Here is an 11,356-nt window from a genome sequence, read left to right as displayed (position 1 = left end):
TGCCTGCATCCCGTTGTCAGGGTACCTGGCTCTGAGTCCTGGCTGTGCTTCCAATTCCAGCTTCCTATTAATGCAGACCCTGGGCAACATGGGGAGGGGGATAAGGGCTCAAGTAGCTGGGTCCTTGCCACTCACATGGGGGACCTAGATCTAGTTCCGGGTTCCTGACTTTGGCTTGGCTCAGCCCCAGCCATTGTGGCCATGTAGGGAGTGAACCAGCTGATCAGAGATCTCTTTCTATTGCTCTGGCTTTCAAATAGTCAATTAATAATCTAAGGATCCAGTGTTGTGTTGTAGAGGGTAAAGCCGATGTTTGCAGCGCCAGCATCCCACATGGGCTGGTTTGAGTCCCGGCTGCTCCACTTGCAATCCAGCTCCCTGCTTATGCGCCTGGTAAACACAGTGGAAGATGGCCCAAGTCCTTGGGCCCCTGCACCCATGTGGGAGACCTGGAAGAAGCACCTGGCTCCTGGCTTCGGCCTGGCACAGCCCCAGCTGTTGTGGCCATTTAGGGAGTGAACCAGCAGATGGAAGATGTCTTTCTCTCTCTCTCTGCCTCTCTTCTGTAACTCTGACTTTCAAATAAATAAATAAATCTTTAAAAAAAAACAATAATTTAAAAAGGAAGAATATTGTGCAAGCATCACTTCTCTAGTTCCAAAACTTTTATGTGTCAGCTTTGGTTTGGGGTGAGATGCAACCACTGAGACCCTACCTGGCTTGCTCAGGGCCGCCAGCGCCTGACAAGGACACTCTACAGATGCTTGTTGAATGAACGGATGACACTTCCCTAGCTCACCTACAGGGTGTCAGATGCAGCACTAAAGAGGGTTCCAGGACCGGCTCCATATGCCCATCTCACCCACTGGGCTCTGAACTGCATTCAACCTGCAGGCTGGCGCCCGGAAGCACAGTAGCTGACCAGGTTGGGGTGTCATTGCAAGTCGGGCGCCGGCGGCCCGGCAGGAGGCGCCCCCACTGACCTGGGTCGCTGTCGCTGGCCGCTTTCGGTTTGTCTTGGTCCCCGTCGCCTCTCTCGGCTCGCGGAAGGCGCGCCCCCCGCCCCCGCCGGCCGGCCCCGCCCCGTCCCGCTTCCTCCCAGGCCGCTGGCACCGCTGCCGCTCCACGGGCAGAGCAGCCGGGCGCGGGCGAGGCGGCGGCAGCGGCGGCGATGGTGAGCCCCCGGCGGGGCGGGCGGGCAAGGGACCCAGGGCCAGCGCAGGGGTCAGACCACGCATCACAGGTCCGAGACCAGGGGCGTGGGCTCGGACCCGACGAGGTGACTGGCGGCTGCGAGCAGGACCCGGGCCAGACTCCCCCGGCCGCGCTCGCAGCCCGGGAGGGAGAGGGGGGCGTGCGCCCCGTGGGGCTGCCCCGCGCAGCGCGTGGTGAGCGGTGAGCGGGGCTCGAGCTTGCCTTTCTTCTGGAGCCAAGTAGCTGGGAGCGCCGCTTTGGAGTAGGACTCCGAGTTGGGATCCCGGTTCTGTGACCCCTGGCAAGTCACTTAACCTCCCCGAGTCTCCTTTTCCGCATCCGAGAAGTGGGGTCACCAATAGCTGCCTTGTTGGGTGCAATGGCCGAGACCCGCCTGGCACTCAACTCACTGCTAAGGAGTGGTAGGTAATGCGATGACCTCTTCAGCCCTTCCCCGAGGCGGTAGGAGCCAAGCCTGGCCCTGGAGCTGGAAACCTGAGCGGATGGCTAGTGGTTCCAGTCCCGTGGCAGGGTGGAGGAGGACAGACACTCCCCCTCCCTCGGGGAAGAAAAGTGTTTATGTAAAAGTTCATTGAAGTTATCAGAGTATGGCCCGATCCCTTCCTAACCTCTACCTAGTGACATATTCCTGGGTTGAGTCACCCCCGCTCTGGCTACAGTCTCTGGCTTTGTCCAGTCTTGCCAAAGCTGAGATGTTAGGGACAGCTGGTGCCAGCACACTCCCCTCCCCACTATTCCCCTGCCCCGAGGTCTGTGGGAAGGTGAGCCAGGCAGGAAGCAGGCTTGGTGCTTTAAGGTTCTGCCTTGGAGAAGTTGGCAGAGGAGTGATGGATGTGGCCTGGCTAGGGGTCCTGATGCATGGCCTGGTCCCCAGGGAAACCAGGCAGGAAGAGGAAGTGGAGCAGGAAGGTAGCACTGAACTCAGAGGCCATGCCAGGAAACTGAGCGGGGCCCTGAGAATAGAGCCCAGAGTCCACTTCTGAGCGTGCAGGATGAGGGACCTGGCAGGGCTAGGGGTGGGCTTTTAAGTGACCCCTAGCTTCCCAGCTGAAGAGGAAACTCCTGAAATGAAGGCTGAGGCCAGGATAATTTGTTGGGGGAAACTGAAAAGCTTCAGGACCTGAACAAATAGAGCATTAGAGTCTGAAGAAGATACACAGTCGCCCGTTGATATACGCCGGGGATTGGTTCCAGGACACTCATGGACACCAGAGTCTGCAGAGGCGCCAGTCGCTTTTACAAAATGACCTGGTGTTTGTATAGAATCTGTGCACATTCCCCTGTAGACTTAAGTCATCTCTAGATTACTCAGGATACCTAATACAATGCTTTATACTATTGTTTAGGGAATAATATGACAAGTCAAAAAATCTGTACATGTTTCTATAGATGTAATTTTTTTAAAGATTTATTTATTTTATTTATTTGAAAGGCAGAGTTAGAGAGAGAGAGAGAGAATCTTCCATTTGCTAATTCACTTCCTAAATGGCTGCAATGGCCAGGAGCCAGGAGCTTCCTCTGGGTCTCCCACATGGGTGCAGGGGCCCAAGGACTTGGGCCACCTCCTGCTGCTTTCCCAGGCTATTAGCAAGGAGCTGGATCAGAAGTGGAGCAGTCAAGACTCCAACCGGTAATCATATGGGATGCTGGCACTATAGATGGCTGCTTAACCTGCTACGTCATAGTAGCGGCGCCCAGATGCCATTTTTACAAAATATTTCCGGTCTGTGGTAGTCAGACCCACAGATGGAGAACATGCGGAGGGCTGACTGTGTTGATCTGTCTCCCCCAGCCTGCTGTCTCCCAGCCTCATACTCCCATCCCTTCTTTCACTCCTGTCCCTTTCTTTTTCCGAAACTCTTTCACTTCCTTTTCCCCCTCACCTTTTCCTACCCGATCCTTCTTCTTTTTCTACTTTTCTCTTCTGTGACTCATTCATTCAGCAATAATTTCATGGGCATTTCCTTTGTGCCAGCTGTGATGACAGGCACAGGGGATCAGGGAGGAGCAAAGCAGTACGGGAAAGACAGAGGTGAATGAGTAATTACTTGAGTTAATCTTATAAATGGGCCTCTCTCCAAAGACTTTGTGTTTGGAGCCGCAGGCCTCCCTCATATGCACACAAGCATTGAAAGGTGTGGTGGTCTTCAGCCGGCCAGCTAAAGCACTGAACCTCCCTTTACCTGCACCTAATTTACCACAGGGGTTGAGATGCTGATCCCCGGAATCTATGTTGGTTCAACTCCCAGAGCTTCTGTTCCCTCTGACCGTGACTGGTGATTTAACATCTCTGTCCCAAAGTTTCCTGTAAAGCTGGGATAGTAATGCTGTCTTCAGTGGACTGGTGTGAGGGATACATCAGATGGAGATGGAACAAATGAACAGCCAGCAGCGCAGTGCCTAGCTCAGGGCACGTGCTGAATGAACGGTGGCTGCTATTACTGCTCAAGATGTCAAACTGAGGCCTGGCTCCGTGGCACAGTAGGTTAATCCTCCGCCTGCGGCGCCGGCATCCCATATGGGTGCCAATTCTAGTCCCGGCTGCCCTTCTTCTGATCCAGCTCTCTGCTATGGCCTGGGAAAGCAGAAGATGGCCCAAGTGCTTGGGCCCCTGCACCCACATAGGATGATCTGGAGGAAGCTCCTGGCTCCCACATGGGAGACCAGGAAGAGGCACCTGGCTCCTGGCTTCGGATCGGCACAGCTCCAGCCATTGTGGCCTTCTGGGGAGTGAACCAATGGAAGGAAGACCTTTCTCTCTGTCTCTCCCTCTCACTATCTATAACTCTACCTCTCAAATAAATAAATCTAAAAAAAAAAAAAAAGTCAAACCTTTCCAACAGCCTGTAGCACCCAATGGGAAGAAATGAGATGCTAGTTCTCAAAGGCCTACAGAGGGTTCTGAATTTAAGCACCCAGGTCTGCAATGGGGAAGACCTTGCTTGGCTGAGCATGTTGTAAAATGATCTAAGAGGCTTTGCTAACCACCAAGATTGGCAGGGAAAGAAGCTAGGGAAATGTGGGCTACACCAATATTAATAACTCTTCTTTACTGAGCACTTAGTATGTGTCAGCCATTGTGCCAAGCATTTTGTTTACGACCTGTTACATAACCTTGAGCTGGCATTATGCGGCAGGTGTCACTATTATCACCACCTTACAGATGAGGGGTGCGGAGGCTCAGGAAGGCTGTGTCCCCAGTCTCAGTCACTCAGCTGGTGAATGGCAGAGGCAGGATTTGAACACACAGAGGGATGCAGCGCAGAGCCCCACCCGCACTTAGACTCTGGGCTCAGCTGAGTGCTGACCCAGGGAGGAGATGATAGCCTGGAAGCTGCACCCATGTGATGACACTGAACAGGAGAGAGGGCCCGGCAGGGAGGTTTGAGAGAACTGTGCTTTCAGAGGAGGAACCCAGAGTGTGACACCTGGAGGAGCCTGCCTGGAGATCTGTGCATTGTAGGAGGATATTCTGTGCAGAGTGATGGTCTGTCGGAACACTTCCTGTGTAACTGTCACCCTCTGTGTGGCAACAAGGACTCCCACTCTCCCTGGCTCAAAACCTCAAGCCTGGGCGGGTGTTGTAGCACAGCAAATTAAGCCACCACTTGTGATGCCCGCATCCCATATCAACAGTGCTGGTTCGAGTCCAGGCTGCTCTGCTTCCAATTCAACTTGGATGGAGTTCCAGGCTCCTGGCTTCTGCCTGGCCCAGCCCTGCCTGTTGTGGGCATTTGGGGAGTGAACCAGCAGATGAAGATTCTCTCTCTCTCTTCCTCCTCTCTTTCTCTGTTGCTCGCTTGCTTGCACTGATTTCCCAGGCACATTAGCAGGAAGTTAGATTGGAAGTGGAGCACCCAGGACTTGAAAGGGCACCCATATAGGATGATGGTGTCATAGGCAATAGCTTAATCCACTGCACTGCAATGCCAGCCCCAGCTCTGCCTTTCAAGTCGATAAAAATAAATAAATAAACATGTAAAAACAAAATGAAACAAAACCCCTCAAGCTTTGCAAGCCCCTGGCAGCTGTCAGAAGAGCCTCTTTCACCCACCTTCCTCTTTGAGCTCTTGGCTGCTCCCCCTCCCCGTGCGTGGTGGGCATCTTCCCACACTCTGGCTGATGGCATTTCTCCCCGACTGAATGGCTGCTTCTCTGCCCTGACTTTTCTCACTTCCATCTGTGCCTGTCCAGCACCAATGGGGAAATGTTCTTCATCATTGCCCTTGGCCCTGTGCACGTGTGTGTTACTGTTCCCTCCAAGCCAGCCTCCTCTACTGGACTTTTACTGCTCTCTCCAGCCCCACCCTGCCCCTTCACCCGTACTCTCTGCCTGCTCCGTCACTGTCTGGGGCGTTCCCTTGGCTCTAGGTTGCAATGCCCCAGCTTCAACCCATCCTGCAAGGGTTCCTCCATCCCATGCTTCCAATCACAGTTCTCACCTTGTTACTTGCACCCTCTGTGGGCAGCTGCATCACTTACAGCTCATATCTCACAGTGTCACTGTTTACTCTTCAGGGAGAGAGGGAGAGAGAGGAAGAGAGAGGGAGAGAGGGAGAGAAGGAGAGAGAGGGAGAGAAAGGGAGAGAGCGAGAGAGGGAGAGAGAGGGAGAGGGAGAGAGAGGGAGAGGGAGAGAGGGAGAGAAGGAGAGAGAGGGAGAGAGGGAGAGAAGGAGAGAGGGGGAGAGAAGGAGAGAGGGAGAGAAGGAGAGAGAGGGAGAGAAAGGGAGAGAGCAAGAGAGGGAGAGAGAGGGAGAGAAGGAGAGAGAGGGAGAAGGGGAGAGGGGGAGAGAGGGAGAGGGGGAGAGAGAGGGAGAGAGAGGGAGAGGGAGAGAGAGGGAGAGGGGGAGAAGAGGGAGAGGGGGAGAGAGGGAGAGGGGGAGAAAGTTGGAGAGGGGGAGAGGGGAAGAGAGGGGGAGAGGGGGAGAGAGGGGGAGAGGGAGAGAGAGGGAAAGAGAGGGAGAGGGGGAGAGAGGTCTCCTTAAAAGATCTCCTTTTATTCCAAAAACAGTTGTCCTGGACTTTAGGCTGAGTTACAGTGTGGCGGAAGGCAGCACGGCCCTTGCCTCCCCCCTTGCCTGGTGCTTTATCTCGCGCCGTGCTAGCAGACACCTGTGCACACACGGTCTGTGTCCATTTTCCCCTGGTTGAGTGGGCCAGGGAGAGCCTGAGACTTGAGAGTCTGATGGCTCTGTGTTTCAAGTGTGTTCTTTTCAGCCTGGGTCCATCTTGGCTCTGGACAGGCCTGGCTTCGCAGTGTCGAGACTGCTCCAGATAACAGCTGGAGGCCCAGCCAGCTCTCCGCGGAGAATGTGACCCCACATCACCCCTGTTGGAGAACGAGAACAACAGCTGTCACATTCAGAGTAGCAAAAATAATGCCCAGCACCCCACCAGTCTCTAGCAGTGATTCTTATTTCCAAATCATTGCCCGTCACCGAGTTTTTGCCTTAGACTTGGAATGTGGGGGAGTTCAAAGGATCACATCACGGAGCCTCAGGGAGTAACAGGGCAGCCATGGCAAAGAGGGTGGCTGGCTCAGGAAAAGCTTCCCTGCCCTCCTTCACCCTTCCTCTGTGCTCCCCAACCTGTGAGCACCCCTCCTCCCAGTGCTTTGCCTGACCCCGCTTGAAGCAGGTTGTTTTTCAGGCTCATGAGTAAACACTGACCTATTTGGGTTTCAGATGCCTGCCCTGCAAAATTCCTGCTGGGCTGGATAAACACACTGGGGGAACATCTCTTGAGAATGCAAGTTGCTTTTGGATACAATGCAGGTGACCCACTGACTGAGCCCTTGCAATGGTCAGCACTGTGCCGGCCTCCTGGGCCCCCCAGGATGATGGCAGATGGAGGCAGGGCCCTCTCCCTGGGAGCTTGTGGTCCATTTGGAGAGCTAGGACTCATTCACTGGGAATGCATGCAAGCTGTGTGCAAGGCAGCTGCAAGGATCCTGAAGGGGGGATTCTTGCCTGAGGAGGAGGTGGTCCTCTGTGACTACTGGATCCTTCCCAACACTTAAGTCCTCTGCTTTTGAGGTGCCAAACGGTCTGCTGCAGACAGTGGCTATGTGGGCTGGCAGGAAAGGGAGTTTAGCTGATACTCTCTGCCAAGAGGAGGTGAGGATCAAGGCTGAGGTGAGGAGCTGCTGGGCTTTGCTAATCTGCCGATAGTCATCTCCCTGAAATGTCCCAGCACCTGCACCTGCACCTGCCTCCTGCCCTGAGTCTCTCTGGCCCAGGCAGAGCCAGGTGCCAGTCTTACTCATGACCCAGACGTTTCCTTTCTCCCGTGCCCTCAACCTCTCCCGGCTTGCAAGCTGCCCTTCCCTTTCCAGCCCTCTGAAAGGAGCTGTGTTTCTGTTAGGTGAAGCTGTTCAGGCTGGGAAAAATCCAAGGAAGGGTTGGTCTCTTGGCAGTGAGCTGGACCCCAGTGAAGACCCTGGCTAACTGGAAGAGGGAGGCCAGAGGCTAAGACAGCTGAGCTTCCTGGGCAGAGAGGGAGTGACTGTGGCCGCTGATGTGGTCAGCGGGCTCCTGACCAAGAGGCAGAAGTGGCCAGGAAGGAGATCTGAGTTGCTCAGTTTAGGGGAAGAAGAGAGGGTTAGGCTGGATTGATAATGCTGATCCCAAATTACCTTTTTAGCCTGAAGGGTGGGTGTCTTCCCTGTCTGGCTTCCAGCCAAGTGGCTTGGCTGCCTCTTTAGGTCAGTGGGAAGCCACAGGGCAGGTGCTTTGTGGGAGGGTAGGGTCCTCGCTGGAATCCAGGACTGATTTATGTCCTGCCTAATGGGCAAGGGGAGGAGACTGTGAGACCAAAGGTGAGCCGCGGAGGCCACGTGCCGTGCCGTGCCGTGGTGCAGCAGGTTAACTGTATCGTGTTTGGGAGTGCCGCTTAAAGTCCCAGCTACTCTGCTTCTAATCTAGCTCCCTGCTGAGGCACGTGGGAGGCGTCTGCTATGCACCTGGGAGACTCCTGGATGGAGTTCCTGGCTCCTGACTTCAGCCTGGCCTAGCCCTGGTTGTTCTGGTCATTTGGGGGAGTGAGCCAGCAGATCAAAGGTCTCTCTCTGTCTCTGCCTTTCAAATACTATTTTTTAAAAAGATAGGACAAAAAAATTTTTTAAATGGCGAGTGGCATTTACCCAGCCCCACCCCCCAACACATCACACCCTTACACGAAGGATCCTGTTACTCACATGCTGAATCCACACACAGTGGGGGGAGAGGACTGTAGGTCTCAGGGCCAGATGAGGGCCGGGGTGGGGGGGCCTCATGCAGCCCTGACCTGGGGCTTGGTGCCCAGGCAGGGAAAGAGTTGGAGCGATGCCAGCGGCAGGCCGACGAGGTGACAGAAATCATGCTCAACAACTTCGACAAGGTCCTGGAGCGCGATGGGAAGCTGGCAGAGCTACAGCAGCGTTCGGACCAACTGCTGGACATGGTGTGAGGCCCGTGGGTCAGGGAGGGGAGGGAGGGCTGGGCGAAGGCCCTGCAGGGAACGCTCGGGCTCTGCCCAGGGTATACAGACACTTGGTGGTGGCTGGGGGGGGGGGGGGGGGTTAGGGGCCAGCATGGGGCCTCTGGGTTTCTGAGGCACTCCTAGTAGGTATGCAATGGCCTGCCTTCAAAAATAAGACATTCTTGATTTTGTTATGGGAGAACATAAAATTTTGCTTTATGTTCTCCCTTAATAATGTGAAGCTATGTAGCTTCCTAAGGGTGGGGACTGGCATTGTTAACAAGGGGGGAGGGGCGGGTTGAGCCAGTAGGGCAGAAAGTCAGGGGTTACACCAGAGCCTGAGGCCAGGAGTGAGGCTGGGAAGATGCGGGGCAGGTTGTGGAGGAGGGGGACAGGGTGGGGAGGATGCAGGAGAGAGGAGGCCTTCCGGGGCCAGGCTGGGAGGCGCTGGTTCTGAGGCCATGGAGCGATGCTAACTCCCACTGTGTCTGCGGGTGTCCACAGAGCTCAGCCTTCAGCAAGACAACCAAGATCGTGGCCCAGAAGAAGCGCTGGGAGAATATCCGCTGCCGGGTCTACTTGGGGCTGGTGGTGGCCGGAGGCCTGCTCATCATCCTGATTGTACTGCTGGCCGTCTTTCTCCCGCAAAACAGTGGAGACAGTACTGCCCCACAAGCCCAGGATGCAACCACTGCCTCAGGATCTGGGGAATGACCCAGCTGGGCCTGGAGAGAGGCCGAAGAGCTGCACGGGCCAGTTCTAGTCTCCAGAGAACCCTGCTATTGGCTCCTGTCTGAGCCACCTCAGTGAGTGCCAGAGGGCAGCCCAGATGTGGGTACCTTTGCATCTCCCAACAAGCCACAGACTGGCCCTCAAGGGCGGCCTCCTGCACTGGCCATGCCGGGCCAGCCCCACCTGGAGCTCAGTAAAAGCTGCTGTTGGATTAAAAGATGATGATGATGTGTGTGCTGCACGTGTGCACGTGTGTGCCTGAAGCTCCCCAGGTTGGCATATCCTGCTCTGCCTCCACCCTCAGGGCTGCTTAGAAAGCCTGCCACCCAAAGGACTCCACCCCTGCAGTATAACCCGCTTCCGATTCCCTACTTGATCCAGCCCTACACAGACAGACCTTTCTGAGGTGTGGGGGCAAGGACACAGCAGCCCCCAAACCAGACCCTTGAACCCATCTTGTTTTTCTGACATCTTGGGGGGGGGGGAGCTGCGAGATGGGATGCCAAAGAGGAAAAGACGTCAAAACTCTGTAAATGAGTCTCTCACCGTCAGCTAGACCTCCCCCCTGCTGCCCCTGAACACTTTCCCCTCCCCAATTTCTCCGGCCCAGGTTCTTCTTCAGCCTTTACATACCAGAGTGCAGGTGCCCAGAGCTCCTGTGGTGCTGTGGACACAAAGTGTGGCCTGGAGTTTGTCCTGTAGGAAAGGATTCATTCGGGCTTTTTTCAAGCTCCAGGGCCACCCACGGCTTAGCAGGTGGTACCTTCAGGGCCTCGGCACAGATCTTTGTGCAACATCACAGAAGGCCAACCAAAGTGGTGGAGGCAGGGCAGCCTCTCCCTGGGTCACTTAACCACAGCTCAAACTCAAGGAAGAGTGGCAGGGGGAATTCAGAGTCAAGTGTGTAAAATAAGCAGATGCTTGTTCAGTAGAGTGAGGACTACCGACAGGAACAACCACAAGCTCTGAGAATTGTGTGGAATTTCATCCCTCCAAGAGGTCACGGCTTTCACCTTCCGGTGGTGGGAAAGACAGGGCCAAGCCTTTAGCCCTGCCTGGTCAGCCACACCACTTACAGGCTGTGTAATCTGGGTGAAGCCACTGCTGTAACTCAGGTTTTACTGATGTAAAAAGGACATAAGGATGCATAGCCCCCAGGACCATTGGGAGAATTACTGATGCGGTGTGGAAAATATCCATCACAGTTCCAGGTGCCAACCAGTAGCTGTCCCAGACATTGAGTGCAGTGGTTCTCTCATTCGAATCGGCAGAACTTAAATCAGAATATTCTTAGGGCATCAGCCCTGGAGTTATTTTCTAAAGCCGCACCTCTCATCATTCGTGTGCAGGCAGGAATACAAATATTGTAGTTCGAAGCCCTGGTTTTACAGATGCTGGATAGGAGGTTGAGCAATGGGCTGAAGGTCACACAGATGGGCAGTCCGTTCCAGGGCAGGTGAAGCCACAGGGCACAGACCTCTGCCTTTTGGTTGGGAGGCTTGCCCCGACCTTTATTATTCTACCTAACTCACGAGAAATGCGCAGGCTCCCCGCCCTCCGCGGGCTGGGGAGGAATCAAGCGCAAATCACTGAACCAACTTGAGCGCAGCGGGGCGAAAGGGCCCGGCGGGGACATGGGCAGAGCCGCGCGCAGAGCCATCGTTCCAGCCGGGCTCGTACACGCGTCCCCCTCTCCCGAGCGGTCTCTAGCGTCGCATGACCGAGGCCCTCGTGGCCTCAGGGCACACTGAGGACCCTTACTGCTCAGACGCCCGGCCTTCCAGAGCACCAAAAACGCTATCACGCCAGAAATTCCCGGGAATTCTCTCTGGTCTTGGATTCCTACATACCCTTTAACCAGCCCTGGTTTCTGCCATTGGCTTTACTCTTTGATCATCTGATTTATCCTAGCCAATGAGAGGCGCCCAAATTACTACTTCCGGCTTTTTTT

The 11,356-nt window shown here is 55.0% G+C and overlaps 1 protein-coding gene and 1 long non-coding RNA gene across 2 annotated transcripts; one reads left to right on the top strand and one right to left on the bottom strand.

The window, feature by feature from the left end:
• Positions 1-1,046: 1,046 nt before the first annotated feature.
• Positions 1,047-9,635, top strand: VAMP5 (vesicle associated membrane protein 5). The gene is made up of 3 exons (XM_008254169.4): positions 1,047-1,174; positions 8,518-8,655; positions 9,178-9,635. Exons 1-3 carry the CDS (start codon positions 1,172-1,174, stop codon positions 9,385-9,387), a joined length of 351 nt encoding a protein of 116 aa, XP_008252391.1. The 5' UTR covers positions 1,047-1,171; the 3' UTR covers positions 9,388-9,635.
• LOC138848570 (uncharacterized) lies at positions 6,172-11,290 on the bottom strand. Its single transcript, XR_011386505.1, has 2 exons — positions 10,039-11,290; positions 6,172-6,544 (listed from the first exon to the last, which is right to left on the bottom strand). It is a non-coding gene; the product is annotated as an uncharacterized lncRNA (long non-coding RNA).
• Positions 11,291-11,356: the final 66 nt, after the last annotated feature.

This window comes from Oryctolagus cuniculus, chromosome 2, assembly GCF_964237555.1.
Source record: "Oryctolagus cuniculus chromosome 2, mOryCun1.1, whole genome shotgun sequence".
NCBI classification, from domain to species: Eukaryota; Metazoa; Chordata; class Mammalia; order Lagomorpha; family Leporidae; genus Oryctolagus; species Oryctolagus cuniculus.
Note: the sequence above shows the minus strand (reverse complement) of the source record. Positions and strands in the feature narration are given on the sequence as shown.